Raw genomic sequence first — 17,382 nt, 5'->3', positions numbered from 1 at the left:
ATATCTTTATTTTACACGGTAAATAAAGTTATATGACCTAATATGTGTTTGTTTTTTTGTTTGAAAAGTTATGTTTCTGACGCAAACAAACAAAAACTGTTCGCACATGCATAATTTTTAGTTGTATATTTGTGAAATTAGGATTCAAACAAATGTTTTTTAGTTGAAGAACTTTTTTTGCGCTCAAAATTTTGAAGGTTTGCTAAAGACACGCCTAAATGGTGGTAGAGCTGTTTGAAGCCAAGCCGAGCTAAACTGCAGACGAACGGCGATCCACTTTGAGGACAAGTTTCGGTCGGTGTTCTTTGCGGGCGTCCAAGAGAGTGGAGGGAGGCACTCTTCTCGTTTCGCTCGTCTTTCGTAAACGCCGAGAACATGGTGAGCGCTGCTATTTACGCTTTCCCCGGCTAGCGCTTAGCAATACGTCGGCTATGCCAGGCATTAGCGCAGCTTTGTAATGATTGAAGCGCCTAAACCAAACCGCCGAAGTTACGAGGAAACGACTTTGACCTTGAGACTGCACAATCGCTTGGTCGACCTTCGTACAAACTTCCTAGAAGACTCACCCCCTAGTTACGCAGATCAGAGCTGCACACATTCGAAAAATATGGAATTACATCAGCGTTGTATGTGTGTTTACACTTCGCAAAGAATACGAGCTATTAAACCGCCTCATATGTCAGCTTTGTTGATGTCAGTCGTGCCGGTGTTTACCAGTAAGATGAATGAAAGACGCATTTTGTGAACAGCGTGACGAGTTAAGTGTAGTTGTTAGTACGATCAGTTTCTACGCTCGGCTTACGGAATTTGCATAGTACGTATACACGCCACGTATTAGAAACAGGTGTGTCACATTAACCGGTGCTGAACGGTATTTATAGCGGCCTCGCGGGCATCCGAGGCCGCTTTATATCAGTGTTTTACCATCTCACTTTGGAAGCTGGATCTTGCCGGATCTAGGAAGTGCGGCCCGCTGTTATCGTAGTACTGTGCCGTGGCCCAGAAAAGAGGCGCCTCGAAGGACGGCCACTAGTAGTGCAGGACGTCGTCGTGCTTTTCTGTGATGACCGGCATGTAGTTAGCGGTTTCACATGACGAATGTAAGCATTGTATTCGAAGTTAACTCAGCAAAACTATTTTTGTCTACATAAAAAAAATTAATCCGAATATAATACAGAATACTTGCAACCTACACGTGGTTTATTTAAATGGTGTGGAGTTGTGCGTACAAGAAGTGAGAGAAAACAATGCGGGCTATGTGGACGTCATATCATAAACTGTTGCCAATTCTCCGAGCTTTCTGTTTGTTTTTTTGCTGAATTTTCGTCTTGTATTATTGTCATCAACTATGCCTGTGTAGAGCATCCAGTACTCTTACAAAATAATTTCACCATTTTATACTTGGATGCGAAGCAGCTCTTTGATTAGCATGTGTAACGCTGTCCCGCCGTCCGCACCGCGCTCCCCTGGCCGCAGGTGTTGGGGCGGTGCCAAGTAGGTCACGCCTTCCCTCGCAGTGCACGTGCGTTGACATCACTCTCTCCCTAGCCTGTTGCCGCTTGCCGCATGTCATCTTTCTCGCTTCACCCTCTCCACCGCCCGCAGTGCGCGAGTGCACAGTCTTTCTGCAATGAAGCTTACAGGAAACCCACCCCGCCTCCCCATGTCTTTGCGTTTCAAAACAAACGTTCACTCGAGTAAATGCTACACCGAGTTTCACTTCAAACCGTTTTTCCAGCACCCATGTCGACACCTGTTCCAAACAGTTCAACACCGTGCACACCGCTGCTGCTTCGCATTCCATCAGGGTTCTCTTCGAAAAGATAGTCCATAATTTTTTTATAGTTCCAGGATATTGCATAGCGTCACATACACATACAAATTATTGATATGGTACAGCCAAATAATAGACGCTACTTTCATAAAAACCCGCCAAATATTATGGAGTAATCTTTTGGAGTGAGGTCTCGAAGGAAGTTAGCTCAGTTTCTATCTTTTCAAACGAGTGTGACTTGTAGATATGTTCCGAGTATGCATACAGTTCAAGGTGTCAATATGACTTCATGTGGGGATTCATCGTCTTCATAAACTCGAATGGTAGACCTTTGTGGGAGTATCATCTAGTCCGTGGCCAATATTCGTGGCATCATGAGTTAGAAATAGTTAGACCTAGCTAGTTTATAGATGACCCGTAAGCTATTATAAGCATTTTCCCTCTGACCTCTGAAATAACATTCGAACATGTTGCGCGTAGGTGGCCTCAATTTTCTTTTACTGTACCTTCTCTTTTTATCAACTTATTTGCTTGCACAGTGTCGCCAAATACAAAAGGAGTATCCCAGGCATGTATTTACATTCCTACAGCCTTCATAGCACAAATGGAGCCTGGTGGGTAACACAAATGCATGCCCTTGTCCTTGCGATAGTGTCTGCTTTTGCACTCATAAATTTTCTTCCAAGGTGAATTATTATGAGCTTGTTTTACCTTGCCTTGTTCCAAGATTCATATATACACTAGATGTGCATAACATTTATTACTCTGACTTTTCTGACTCGCCAGAAAAAACAAAGAAGTATGTGTGTTCTCTGCTTTCTGTGCCAGCAGTGGTTGTCATGTAGCACTGCATAAAATGTTGGTGAGGAAACTCATGTCTTTGCATTGTTTAATAGCATGTTATTTTTACATAAACTGTCTGTAACAGCTGTTGTGACTGATATAGACTTGTATGCAATGCAGTACAGAAATATTTCGCTTCAGGAGTTTCAATTAATGTCCCTATCTCTAGACACATGAGGAATATCTGTATAACAGAGGCGATCTGCTGTTGAATAAATGTTGTTGTCATTGAACTTGAAATTTGACGACTCATTTGCAATAGGTTGTCATGACCAAGGCCGTGTTAGTCCGTAACAATTGAACTTTAAATTTTTACAAACAATAGAAACAGGCTTAATGAGAGTGACTTTTTCTCACCAATGCGAATGCATTCAAGCATAGAGTTTTCTGCCTTTTCAACTATAAGAAACTCTGGTGTTAGTGTCTTGGGACCTGAACAGCGATGAGAGCATCATGTTCAGTGAGCACAGATGAATACCTAATTTATTGGTTTGCCCAAGCCTCGCCCTTTCAGCTTCTGTTGGCATTGTGACATCGTGACTTCATCATATGTCAAAAATCATTGCATTGTAAATGCAGTGCATTGTTGTAAATATGCTTGTGTGCATAGTCTTATTGACTGCTGCATTCGAAAAAGCAGTATTACTACAGAGGATAGTGTAAAAAAGGCAGACAGAAAAATAAAGATTGTAAGACAAGCTGGTGGGATCAATCGACCATTCGGCTACTCAAATCTATTCACATGGCGTAGTCACACAATCACTTGTTGGATAACCTATGAACCGTAAAATCACCTGAAGTAACAGGACCAAGGATGAGAGAAATTTATCTTCATTTGCATGTCAATCAGAATAATTGCAGCACCACAATTACCTCTGCCATATCTCTCGGGAAGTTGCATACATATGCATGCAAGAACGTTTGATCTTCGCGATCATGCGCAAGGTCATTATAGGAACTGTGCCAATAGGTTGCCTGCAGGTTATATAGTTACTGGGAGCTATGATATTAGTATTCTGTTCATGTCTTTGCGACTCCACGAAAGCTAACCTAGTATTCGTTTAGATAAAATGGAGCTCCTCATGTGCAGGAGCTGCATAAATCAGCACGAGTATGAAAGTTGGCCTGCCTGAAAGGCTGGAAAGGTGGATGTTAGTAGGAAACTCCAACTCGGAGCGCTCACTTCAAATAGAAGATAATTAAAATTACAGCTCATATTAGAAAAAAAGTTTTAACAGATTTAGAACATGATGAAACCTGAACATTATCAAGGATGCTAAGTAGAAAATAAGGACGTTTTGTTGATAAATTAGCTTATTGTGATCTCACACTGTATTCGATAAAAACAACTAAGTACTAATAATTATAGCTAGTTAAAAAAAATTTATTCAGCCAATGTGGTTGAAATAAAAAAATAAAGTAAGACTGGCATTTGAGATGCACTGATGCAGTAATACTAATATTCTTGTGCAAAACTCGGATGAAAAATTTTCGGCCCTTTTCTCTTGTTATAAAAACTTCGAGTAAATGGCAATAGCATTCTTGCTGAATAATTTATTAGTCGAAAATCATGTGATCATTTAAGCACCCATTGAACAGTAGTTCATCAGATTTCAAAGGCAAGGAACAAGGGAATAAAATTGTTGGTAACGACATCTGCAACATCGCCTAATAATTTGGTGGAGGTAACAGCTATCATCTGACCTGCATTTTCTAATGGAGTTCAATACATATGTCTGACGTCACGAAAGCTGTAGCTATTTCATCTTCCTTCTTACAATGTGTTGCGGTTTGGCTTAGTGTGGAGCTGCTTTTATTGTGAGGGGTAGCTCAGCTATTGCAGGTGTGCCTATTCAGAACGTGGTTTGCTGTAGTTGCAAAGAAGTAGCTGTGAGTTTTGAATTCTAGGTCGTAAAAGAGTCATAGGGATTCGCAATTGGGTGGCTGTGGCTGGCACAGGAACCTGAAGCGAAAGCTTATTGGCTGCAGGCCTTCTCTGATAGTCATTTGAAACATTAGTACAAGGCCCCAAATGAATACGCTAACGGGTGCTATGATGCTGCGACACAGTGTGCCCTTTCTGCAGGCACAGAAGCAAGTAAGTTTGTCCGTTCATATAGCTTATGTCCAAAAGATGCAGAAGTTCATGGCAGTGAATATTGATCACTTTTATACATGTACCACATACTGACCACCTTTATAATGTAGGCATCAAATACTCTCGCACTAGAAGCATACTGGACTCATTTTTGCCCTGCACATCCGTTAAATGCAACCACATATCAAAAAAGATCATGGCTGGTTGTATTAATTACATTATCTCTGCAACATTAAAGGGACAACTGCCCAGAACACGAATTGAGATAACCCCACCAGTGGAAATATTTTTTAGTAGTGCATTGGCTAGAACGAAGGCTGTTTCTCTCATTGCATATAGATGTATATTTTTAGGGATGGAGCTTCTTATGGCATGGCTTGTGCGTCCCTCGTCGTAGTGCGTAACTACTGGTGGCACATACCCGAAAGAGCAGTCCTTAGAATGTCCGCTGGATGGCGGCACTTGTATATGATGTATGCATGATGAAAAGATGTGAGATGGTTGTACTTGGAGTGTTCACTAGACAGACAGATGGAAGGACGGGTGTACGGACAGACAGACAGAGGGGCAGACGGACGGATGGACAGACAGACAGAGGGATGGCCACATGAACAGAGGCAAGGACAAACTGATAGACAGACGAACGAATAGACAGATAGAAGAACGAATGTACAGACGAACACATGGATGCACCGACGGTCACATGGATGGATGGACGCATAGACAGACTGACGAACGCTTCGCCCCACCAATCATACTCTGTGGGTATGCTGCGATTTTTTTATTGACTAAAATTGCAAAAAAGCACTCTTGGCCCTCCCGCTGGCATGAAAGAGCATGCATATGATCCCCAACACGTGACTTTATACTAGTCTGCACGGTTAATTGTTTATGTATTGTTTGTAATGTCATACTGTTTTATTGTTGGAATGTTTTCTAACCCAAGATGTGAAGATATACCTTCGTTTCTACTGAGCAGAACAGTGGCACTGCCTTCGCTTGATGTATGATCCCATGCTCATGGGCAGCAACATGAACGTTGCTAACCGAGAGCCTAACAGCCCCTGCCCGCCGTGCTGGAGAAATATGAAGAACACCTGGCTCATAATGCAGTAGAGGGCCTTCGTGTGTCGACAGGTGTTCGTGAAAACTTGTTAGAGCCGCTGTTAATGCTATAGCATTAAAGGGCCTGTTGCTCAGAAGTTTTAGTGTCGACGTCAGTGTCAGAGCCCTTGGTTGTGAACGAGAAAGCGGCGTTGTCCGGGACCGAAAAAGTCAGAAAGAATCAAATGTAATTAATAAGAGTCTTCAATTTCAGTGAGAGCTGAAGGTACGTCTTCTGCGTGACAAGCGGGTGCTCTACAACAGAGCCACGCTATTACTTGAAACTGTTGTGGAAAAGAAAAATGCTCTATGAATGCAATGTAGTGGGACGAGTGTGCTTAGCGCTCGTAATACTACGTGGCAGAACCACAAGATAGCACCAGGCATTAAAACATTGTAGCCAGTGGGTGTTTTAAAGGCTCACCTATTACTAAGCGCTCATACCTTTAATCATCATCAGCAAAAGCATCTACGAAGATAGCAGCTAAGTAGGTTTGCATGTTGCCTTACGGACTCCTAGTAGGCTCTCCATTGATTGGCAAAAAGAATTGTGGCGTAGTGGGCGCTTTGCAACTGTACTTCTGGTAGGCATTCGCGGACAGTTTAAAACAGCCAGTGTTACTAAGACATTCGTTTCCTTGCAGCATGGTTGGGGCATCCTCTAAGAAATGAAACCAGGTGTAAGTGAAAAAATACAGTAGACTCTTGCTAAACGGAACCTGAATGGAGCAGGAAATGTGAGAGGAGCCTATTCAACCGTGCTCCTGTAAACTGAGAGGTGAACAGGAGTGTAGAAATTAAGTACGAAATTAAACATATTGTCGGATCAAAGGTAGTTCGATTCGTGCAGCGATCCTGTTTAGGAGACTTCTCTTTAGTCTGCTGTTCCAGAGTGTAGACTTTACTTTCGTGCTAATCGTGACCGGCTTCACTGTTTGCCTGCGCAGTCTAAGGAACCTGTCCGAGTGCTGGTGACTGGCGCAGCAGGCCAGATTGCCTACTCGCTGGTGCCCATCATAGCCAAGGGCCAGGTGTTCGGGTGTGACCAGGTGAGTCCAGCTGGACAAAACAATACCTGTATTTGCATGCAAGTGGCTGTTGAGTCAAAGCGTAAGCCGCTTGAGATCCGTCACTGAATCTCTGCACTTAGCCTTCCCTTTTTTCAATTACAGCTGGAGTAAATGTAGACAGTAGCTTACACAGAATTCCGAAGGTACTTGTACTTGCAGCTGCCATAGGGTCTTTACTGGCTCTCACATCGTGCTGATGAGCACGAAGGGGTGTGTTCGATTCCCAGTCATAAAGGCAGTGTTTATATGGAAAGAAGTGCCTGTATACTTAGGTATAGGTGTGTGAAAGGAGGTGACCAGTGATACTCCAAAGTATCCACTACTGTGCACCTCATAGCCATAATAATTTTTTATGAAATCACCTAAGCATTTCGTCATAATGCAAAAAGAATGTTCCACATTTGCCACCATGGCTTTGTGTGGTGCTGGTAAGATTCCCACCCCAAATAAGACCTCGCATGCTTTTTTTGGCTGTCATCTTTGGCTCATTGTTGTGTCTAACGAAAGACCGGCGTTTCACGCCATTTTGTTTCCTCCTAAATGTGAAGGGGACATTCCTGATGGGTACTGCTAGTACTGTGTTAGTCGTGTGCAAGTGGCATTGCATTATAAGTGAAAGTTAGGAGAGTTGCTTGCTATTCTTGTCCACTTTTAGCTCACGCAAACAACAAGGGCACAGTGTAGGGTACAAACGGCCACTTAACTCTCAACTCTTTATTTTTGGAAAATGAAAACTACATAACCACAAGCAGTCTGCAGTAAGTTAGTGTGAAACATGTCATGAATTATGAGAAAACGGGAAAAATAGGCGAGAACTTCATGCAGAATTCAACAGTGCACATTCCTTGTCACTGACTACAATGATTACACTTGCAAAGTCTATGTGAACTGTGCAATTGTGATCCTGATTTTTGTGAGGATATTTTGTTTTCTGGTAAACGCATTAAATAATGGAAGTTTTTCATGTAAAAGAGTGCATAGACAGATGTACCAGTGAACCATTGCTTGTAATCGGGGACAAGCAATTTGCATTATTCAATTCTGCATGAATTTTTTATCTATGTTGTCATAATTAATGGCCCTTTTTGTTCATTCTCAGTGCTGACTGCCGGTGCTTATAAGTTCCTTTTTTTTAACAAATATATATAGTTGAGATATTGCAACTCATTCTTGCATTGCTGTCATGGGCAAGTTAAAAGAATACATGTACATGTATTTTTTTCAATTACATGAAGCAATTTTCATTTTTGTCAGTACGATACGCAGTCTTATAATAAATACTACAATTTAATAAAAACATACAATGGTATATTGTGCTTATAAAACATTCCATTCATGCATATTATAGTACTCAGTCTTTCCTGTATGTTTTGTTTATCCTATGTATATATTCTTGAAAGGTTTACTTTTCTTCGAGTAAGTAGGACTCCATTGAAGCCCTGCACTTGTCGCAAGTCGCATGTAGCTTCGTTTTCTGAGTCTTCATCAACTGTGCAGGTTAGCGCACAATCTGATGAATTAAAGCAGAATGAAGCTACCATTAAGAGTTATACACATAGATGTTGCGTGCCCTAATACTGCTTTGCAGAGGCAAAAATATTTTCCGCCAGCTGTACAATCAGTACACATCTATCCGACTTTGCTCCACTTCTTGGAGATGATCCTCTTGTATCCATGTCTTGTCTGATGTGCTGAATTTTTGAAAGTGTGTGGCTTTTGAAAGAAGGTTTCTAAAAGTAATTGCAGTCTTCATAACCTAACACCCAAGGACTACCACAGCGTAGTCTTAGCTGATTTTGCACCATACAACACTGAACTAAAGAAAGGTAACGGACAAGTGAATGGTTGGATGTGTAAGCGTTTTTTCGGTTTTGCAGCCTGTTATTCTACACCTGCTGGATATACCGATGATGATGGGTGTTCTCAACGGTGTCGTCATGGAGCTCGTCGATTGTGCCTTCCCTCTCCTGAAAGGTCGGCCACCTACTTTCTGTTCAGCAAAATGTGCACTAGCTTGTTTAGTTTGTCAACTCTCGCATTCCCTTGGCCGCCAGCTAATTGAATTATTTGTGTGGAGTTTTTTTAATACTTGTGATTTTCTTGCTGTTTCGTTTAAAGTGTGGGGCATCTCCTTTTCTATGTTTTCCTACTGACTTTTTTATTATAGAGTAGTTAGTCAATATAATAATGTGTATTCATACTTTTAATTATTATATGTGTCCCGTTATGTAAAACTTCGCACATTCACTCTTATGCTTGCCACTGCTGTCAGTGTACTTTATTGATGTTTTTTTTTGTTTATACAATCATAAAAACTGATTGTTGATTGATTGATCTCAATTCATTCAACACTACTGTGCTCTGCTGAGAAAAGTTGAAGTATTCAAAGTGTATTTTATTATTTTGAGCTTAGAGAATTGAAAATTGAGCCTAGCCGAGTTCTAGCACCACCATTGACGAATTCAGTTGTTCTATGCATGTTTAACTCATTCTATCAAAGAAGAAATTTTTCAGTGAAAGCACTTCATTTATAGTGACTGTCACGCAGGAGTCGTAGCCATTTTATATTGCACGAACTTTACACCAGCAGGTATTGCCAGCTTATGAGAGAGCAGATCTTTTATTTTTTGGAACAGTAGAAAGAAATTCATGCAGAAGCTTTTAAAAAGGGAGCATTTGGAAATGGCAAGCGGTTTTTTTTTTTAATGCTGGTTTTAGCGTTGTTTCTGGGCATTTCAACTGCCCAAGGGAACAAGTACATTGTGTAGGCACTAGGGAATATTCTCGAGAGCTCCAACTTTACATGAATGACTGCAAAGAGGCTGGCAGATATCATTAAAGCTTTACTATATTTGTCGATGTTAGTCGATGCAAAAGTCGGATAGGTTTGGCTAACAATGTCAGGTAGAGTGTTCACGCAGGCGTGACTGTAACGTAGGCTTTCGTTTCATTAACAGTAGCCAGCGTTAGTGGTCCCAGCATGTGAGCAAACTCTATGAATTATTGTTAAACACAGACGTGGTGGCCACAGACAACGAGAAGGTTGCCTTTGCGGGCATCGACGTGGCTTTCCTGGTTGGCTCGATGCCCCGCAGGGAGGGCATGGAGCGCAAGGACCTGCTGGCCGCCAACGTCAAGATCTTCAAGAGCCAAGGAAACGCCCTCGACCAGTACGCCAAGAAATCTGTCAAGGTGGGCAAACTGCACTTCTCACAACTGCTTTGTTGTTGCCTTAGCATTACAAGCCCAATTGTGACAAAAAATTGTCCGAGTTTTGTATATTTTTATATCAGCTCTCCCTATTATAAAGAAACTAAAAAGCCATTTGCTGAAGACCCAGACTATATAAGGAAAACATTTGTTTTTATTATGCATATTCAGTAAACATCTTCTTCATCCAAATTTTAGGTGAGGAAGGTGTCCTAGGGCACCCCCGTTGCTACAGGCCTGATCCAGAATATCAAAGAGCAGCCGTATTCATATGAAATCTTTGCAGTCACACTGAATCATTACCAGAATCATGCAAGGCGAGGTCTGCGTGAAATAGCGTCGTATAACCGAGGTTTTTATTGTGCGACTTGTATAGGCGTTTCCCTGGGACCAACCAGATTAGTAATAAAGTGCGAGTCTTTGCATGACCGAGCGACTTGTGATGAACGTTCCTCTGTACTTCTTGCTGTGCGCAGGTGCTGGTGGTGGGCAACCCTGCAAACACGAATGCCCTGATCTGCTCCAAGTATGCGCCGTCCATCCCCAAGGAGAACTTCTCGGCCATGACACGTCTCGACCACAACAGGGCCAAGGGACAGGTATGCCATGCAAAGCTTGAAAATTTGGTTGCACAGTGGGGGCCAGTGCCTGATTACTCTTTGACTGATTGGTGAAATGAGGCCATGTTAATGACAGTGGTATGCAAAATTGATACAGTGCTGTAAAGATTTGAAAACTATTGCATGCCATCGACCTGCAGTGCTGTAGCTTGGGGTTATTGAAGCGCTCTGGGAACAAAGGTCACACCGGAGGTTAAAATTAGTCCAGAGTGTTCCACCGCAGCAGGCCTCGTAATTGGATCCAGATTTTCTGCCACATAATGCTTGTTCTTTACCTTACATACTGATTTCTTTTCATTGCATTGAAAGAGGGGATATTCATTTCCTCCTGACTGTGGGATGATTTTACGGCTGCCCCTTCTAGAACACGGTGTCGCACCTTCTGTTTCTCCCAATGCAGATTGCCCAGAAGTTGAAGGTATCAGCCGCGGACGTGCGCAACGTCATCATCTGGGGCAACCACTCGTCCACTCAGTTCCCTGACGCCAGCCATGCCTCTGTGACCCTGAACGGCCAGAGCGTCAAGGTCCCGGATGCCATCAAGGACGAGGCCTACTTCCAGGGTGAATTCCTCTCTGTGAGTCTTCATTCTCTTGTTACTTTTAGCTCCTATATTATGGCTACCTGAACTCTGATTTCAGTGTTGAGCCAAGCTGGTTGACCATGCACTTGAGTAACTGACCAAAGAAACCAAGAAGGCACGGCTTGCACTTTGTTCATTTTAAACACTTGGGAATTTCTGTGCTGACGCGATAAGAAAGCTGTTCGTCCATCTGTCTGTCGCATAAAACAATTGGTGTTACAAAAAAATTAAGCAAAAAGGTTTTCACTCCGGAGCTTAGGTTTCACCCAGAACTCTTCGCTTTCAGAAAGTAAGTGCCTTATTACGCTACGCATCCATGCTTGCAAAATATTAACCCATGTGACCTGCATGAATCTGTTATACCCACAGCACAAACATTTAACAAGGTAATGCTCCATGAATGCTCTGATGACTTTCGTAGAAGTAAAATCAAAATCATTTGGCAGGACATCACATAAAGCCAACTGAAAGTACTGTACACACCAGGAAAATTGAATATGTGAATTTTGATGTCGCACTCGTTTTGGCGGCAACGGTATGACATGCCATGGGACAGGGTTCGAAACGCTGATGAATGCTAGAAAGATAATAGATGCCATGCTGACACCGCCCAAAAGTGGTGTTCCAGTGACGTTTGCTGCCTACAGTGAAATGCAGGGCATATGCATCACACAACTACCAAAGGAGATTTCGCATGATGATCTTTCGTTCCCTCCAGATTCACGACAGCAGTTATTAAAGCAGCGTTTCTGTCAGGTCGTGGTTGCACTACACAGTAAATGTTCATGTAACAAAACCTGGATGGACCAAGAAAACATGTTCTGGTAACAGAAGTTTGGTTTATTGAGAGATGAATAGGGGTACAGAAGTTAAATACGAAACCAATCATGCTAGAGACAGTTGTTCCTGCTGTTTCGTTACCATGCCTATTCAAATCAATCCTTGTTGATTGACGCTTTTCGGTCATCGATTTTGGCATGTTAAATTTCTTTGTTGGGCACCCAGCTCTTTCTAGTAGTTAGTTGAGCCTTTCATCTTTCAAAATTTTTTTGAATTTGCCAACTTGGGTAACATAAAGATTTTACACAGACTTTTGTGCAAATTAATGTGCGTGTGTAGTTAGAAAAATGCACTAGGTTGGCAAACTTGACAGAAGTGTGTGCCCCTTGTGATTATGCTACAGTAACATGGAAGTTCTGTAATGAAAAAGAAACTTTGCAAGCCAAATATTGAATTGATGTGTTAGCTTTGCATTTTGACTGAGTAGAGCAGTAATAATTATCAGAACTTTATGCCAGCTAATCAATAGAGAGCTTTTGCTAGAAGTCAGGGAAAATTAATGCTACAAAAAATATTTCCCGAGGTCTGCCGCATGTATAAAGTGTGCAGGTGGCTTTCACAGCCAGTTTCCAGTCACTTTGGTTTTGCTTGTATCGTTATATCAGACACAAGGTCACATCTGGTGTCACTAGTCGTTCCTATTACGCGGTAGTCACGCACATGGGTGCGCATCAGCGCTGCAAAACACATGCACTGCTTGAGGATGACGTTTTAGGTCAGCCTGAGACACCCGTAGCCGTTCAGGGGTTTGCTTTGTTTACATCCTCAAGTTATCTCCTCTGCCGCAAGTGCATATAGCTTCTGACCTTTGTGCATAATCTTATACTTACTCAAGTTACGTGCAAGGTCCATACTTCGCTATGGCGCGGTATGGTGGGGCTGGCTGCATAGCTTCTCCTGGCGGCAAGAAGGCCCCCGGAACACATCTTGGCCCTGACTACAGAGCAGTGCGAAACATTTTAGAACTGCGTGTGATATTCTCCTTTCTTTATTACGATATGCCAACCTATGCGGAGTGAGGTGGCTCATGGAAAGAGGTGATGCTAGATAAAATAGTGAAGTACATTAGACATCTTGTTTATAGATTGATAATTCACATCACGTGTATCCATAAATTTTGGAATACCTACACTCTTAACGCATGGCATCGAAAATTTACTGAGAAGATCGTACAAGTACACTTGTGCCTCACGAAAAACTATTCAATGCTTCACCGCATGGCATGAGCAATGAAGCAGCACCTCTGTTCTGATCATCTTTTTCTATGTGAAGAGAAACATTTTGTACATCATTAATTACTTTCATACTGTTGCTGGGCCATTTATCTACAAAATCTATATTCTGAATTTTCTTTGTTTTGAATATTTTGCATATATAGTTTTTTATTCCACTGTTTACCAGCTGTTGACACGAAAATTCTACACTCTCCACATTTTTATTCATTCTAAAATATTTTTGTTGCTCTACAATCTATATTTTTCGAAAAGAGCATTTTATTCTGCAGTGTTTGGTACGCTGCAATGTGTGGTGGTGTACTTTTCAAACTGGCAAAAACGATCCTCTCGAGACATGTGAAAAACAACCATTCCCGCGTGGTAACGGAAGAGTTAAGCAGCGATTCTGTTCAAGAAATTTTCGTTCCGTTTACTGAGAGTACACTGTAGAGGACTGGAAAGTGGCACCTGAGAAATAGTTCCGGTTGCATGCCGGACAGCGGAGTCGCCAGCCGTGCGGCTCATTACATCAGTCTAGAGTGTGCACTTATCAGTGCTGGCTCAAACTCATCCGCGTTAGAAGAGGAAGTGCCTCTGATTTCTAAAACTTTTTAATGTAATGCCACCGAGTGTTCATCTGCAAGCATGGCAAGTTTGGTGCACTTCGTGTGCAAGCTGCGATTATACGCGTATCTTGCACATGTGGTAGTCGCCTCTAAATACTACGCATCACGATTGTGCCTCACGGCTATGGTCAGCATGTCAGCAGTGAGATGTGCAGTGAGATTAACCTTGATTTCGGCATTTCGTAAATTCGACAGCACGAGTGGCAAGCGTATTGACTGGCTGTGTTGTAAGAACATTAGCACCTGACACCCGCTCTCTCTTTGACATTGTCATGACCATCATTAACGCTGCAAATTAAGGGTGTGCGATTATTACAACTTTTGAATACCTCTCAGATAGTGTGTGCTGTTTAAATTAATATCTCGCAAACTTTGAAATGTGTGTGGTAGCTATTGCTTTTTTTTTTTCTTATGTGCTTCTGTTGCCTGAAGTACTTGTGCCCATTTTCCATGCAGACTGTACAGAAGCGTGGGGCAGCAGTGATCGCGGCACGCAAACTCTCCAGTGCCATGTCGGCTGCAAAGGCGGCAGCTGACCACGTGCACGACTGGTGGCATGGCACACCGGAGGTCAGTTTTCAAATCTCTGAAGCAATTCTTGAACATGGCCAGTGCGCAGTTCAAGTTGATAAAGAAATCTTAGCATTTTATGCTCGCTTGTAACAGTAAAACCTTGTTAATGTTGTTTGGAACACAGGAAAGGGCAAATTAGCAATACCTGTAGTATGTATGAACCGAGAGCTGGTCATTTTCTGTTGGTTCCTTTCTAAAGAAAGAATATGGGGCTGGCAGTAATTTCCAGAAGAGATCAGTCGCAAGGAGCAATTGATTAGCAGTCAATGATGTCTAGTTGCCCTACATTTGCACAATACATCACAGCAAATTACAGTACAGTGCAAGGCTGTCAATTCGAGCAATAACTGCAAAAAGTGGAAAAATCGGATACTAAAGAGTTCCATTGTTTCAAGTCTGCAATTCGTCGACTGTCTTGCAAAAGAACTAATGTACGAGCGATATATAAGGTAGCTTCGCAAAATTGTTGAGTCTTTATGGGGATAACGCCCTGCCAGAGTTAATCGGCAAAAAGTAAATCGAATAAATTCTAACAGTGAGATGAACCCTGCATGTATAGCTTTAATGTAGCATAAACGTAAATTGTGAGTAAGTTCTTTTCATGAGAGAAGGAAAGAAATGTACATTTGGGGGCTCGTTTTTCTTTGTTTGGCAATTAATGAGATCTAATAGACAGTCGTACTAAGTATACGAGATGTTATTAGAGATAATTGTAATGTAAATGTGACGAAAAAAAGTGGACGAAAAATTAGCTTGCCAAGATCTTCAAATAACGCATCCGATGCTCTACCAACTGAGCTACCATGGCGACTATCCCTCGTTCACATTATGGGGTATAGTATATGTGCATTACTTGTGGGAGCGTTTTATGCGCATATATGTGAGCGAAGTTGCACCTGACCCAGAGTGTGCATGTTCTCACAGGGCGAGTGGGTATCCATGGCGGTGATGAGCGATGCCTCGTACGGCTCGCCGTCTGACGTGGTTTTCAGCTACCCTGTCAAGATCGATGCCCAGCGGCGCTGGCACATTGTGGCTGGACTGCCCATGTCGGACTTTGCCCGGCAGAAGATTGATGCCACTGGCAAGGAGCTGGTCCAGGAGCGTGACGACGCCCTGGCCGTCTGTAAGGATTGACGGGACGCGCCGTCTGCAGCCAAGCTCTGAGAACCCCACCCCACCCTCTATTCTCATTCACAACCTCAAGTCTCGCCCATTGCCTCTCAGAAGCATAATAGACTCGTCGTTCCTAGCCCTTTCGTCTTTCTATCAGCCGCCCAAGAAAGCAAATATTGATTAAAAAAGAAGCTCCAAAATTCTCTATTAATTAAGTACAAGGTGAAAGTAAATTTCAGTGAATATAAACGAAAGAAAGCATAGAAAAAGTCAAAGTAACACACAGGTGCCATCAATACAAGCAAAACAGGCATGGTCTGTTGTCATGGCAATCTTGTGAATAATCAGGTGGTTCTCTTCAAGTAGATGGAGAGCACCGATTGGCCAATGCTCAGTGTTGCGTGCAGTACCTGTGTCGCTCGTCAATCACTGCATCCAGCATAGTCGTCGCGATACATCTTTAGTGTGAGCTTTGTATCATGTGTTACAGTTCCAACATATTGCTCTAGACACTGTGGCTGTTAAACTGTCTTGAATCAAGTTGCCCAAATTTCTCATCGTGACTGCACACTTTGCAGTGTCGTTTTTTCTGCATGACAGCAGTGAATTTCCTTCACACTGTCTGGAGAGGCAATCAGTGAGACTGTAGGGGTTCTACCTTTCCAGTTTTCTTTTTCTTCTTATAGATACTGTCCACAACGTAGCAACGATGTGATTTCGTTTCTAGCAAGTACCTGACACTATCAAATGAACCAAGGTCCAGCAGGCCACATAGCTTGTATGATCAGCCGTGTCCCTGATAAAGATCAGATTGCAAAAGCAACTTGAAATAGGAAACCTCCAGCTCAAGACGTGCCCAACTGATTTGTTTGCACCTCTCTTTGTGTTTGCTTGCTGCTTGAATTCACTCGAAGGACCTCTCACTTTGATTTGTGGTGATAGGTAGCAGGAAAAGACACAGCTCCTTCATCTTAAAACAATTATAGTAGTCTGTGTGGCTTAAAGTGTTTTAGGAAGTAAGATAACAGGCTTAGCACTGTGCGTTATCAAAAAGAGGCTCTTACATCGAAGGTGTTTTCATAAACAGCGTATTCACACAAATACTTTGCTGTGTTGCAACAGGTCAAATTATCTTCTGACCAACCTAGGGCTTTTGACTTGAAAGTATTTCGTTTCTTCAATTGGTGTGAACACTTTTTTTTTTCATGCACAACTCTTTATACTTTCACTTTCATGGCTGTAGACGGATCAAACAAATTGAAGGCTTGTTGAATAGCCAAACAAGAGTACATAATAAAGATTACTAATTGCTGGTTGTGGTAAAATAATGCCTCACTAACTTAAGGTGTTTGGTTTGCGGTGACAACACAAACTATCTGTAGACTACATGTATGCTTACAATGGAAGGTTCACGAGTGAATGGGTGTTGCTTCACGTCAAATAGGAGTGACCTGCTAAGTGCATATGTTTAAGCAACGAACTTGCGTTCAGTATTGTTCATTGAATGAACTTATGCAAGACTGATCCTTGTTCAGCATCCTCAAATGTTGCAGGACTTCCGTTTCTGAACCAAAGAACAACATTAGGCTTTTTAAATATTGTGTATTGTGACACCCAGCACAAGTTATATTTCCATGAGAAGCACCGCATGGTTACTTGCAATTACGATGACTTTACAATTATAAACGGTTGAAAATTTGATTTGCCCATT

At 42.2% G+C, this 17,382-nt stretch overlaps 1 protein-coding gene across 1 annotated transcript; it reads left to right on the top strand.

The window, feature by feature from the left end:
- The first annotated feature begins 240 nt into the window (after nt 1-240).
- On the top strand, nt 241-16,234 carry Mdh1 (malate dehydrogenase 1). Its single transcript, XM_037418739.2, has 8 exons — nt 241-378; nt 6,767-6,868; nt 8,767-8,863; nt 9,906-10,081; nt 10,576-10,698; nt 11,120-11,296; nt 14,439-14,552; nt 15,480-16,234. Exons 1-8 carry the CDS (start codon nt 376-378, stop codon nt 15,690-15,692), a joined length of 1,005 nt encoding a protein of 334 aa, XP_037274636.2. The 5' UTR covers nt 241-375; the 3' UTR covers nt 15,693-16,234.
- Nucleotides 16,235-17,382: the final 1,148 nt, after the last annotated feature.

This window comes from Rhipicephalus microplus, chromosome 6, assembly GCF_043290135.1.
Source record: "Rhipicephalus microplus isolate Deutch F79 chromosome 6, USDA_Rmic, whole genome shotgun sequence".
NCBI lineage: Eukaryota > Metazoa > Arthropoda > Arachnida > Ixodida > Ixodidae > Rhipicephalus > Rhipicephalus microplus.
Note: the sequence above shows the minus strand (reverse complement) of the source record. Positions and strands in the feature narration are given on the sequence as shown.

Bases quoted from the DNA above. Each gene is read 5' to 3' on its own strand.
- Mdh1 (XM_037418739.2), top strand. The intron at 8,864-9,905 runs GTCGGCCACCTA...TGTTAAACACAG, and splicing joins TGCCTTCCCTCTCCTGAAAG to ACGTGGTGGCCACAGACAAC. The intron at 10,082-10,575 runs GTGGGCAAACTG...TGCTGTGCGCAG, and splicing joins ACGCCAAGAAATCTGTCAAG to GTGCTGGTGGTGGGCAACCC.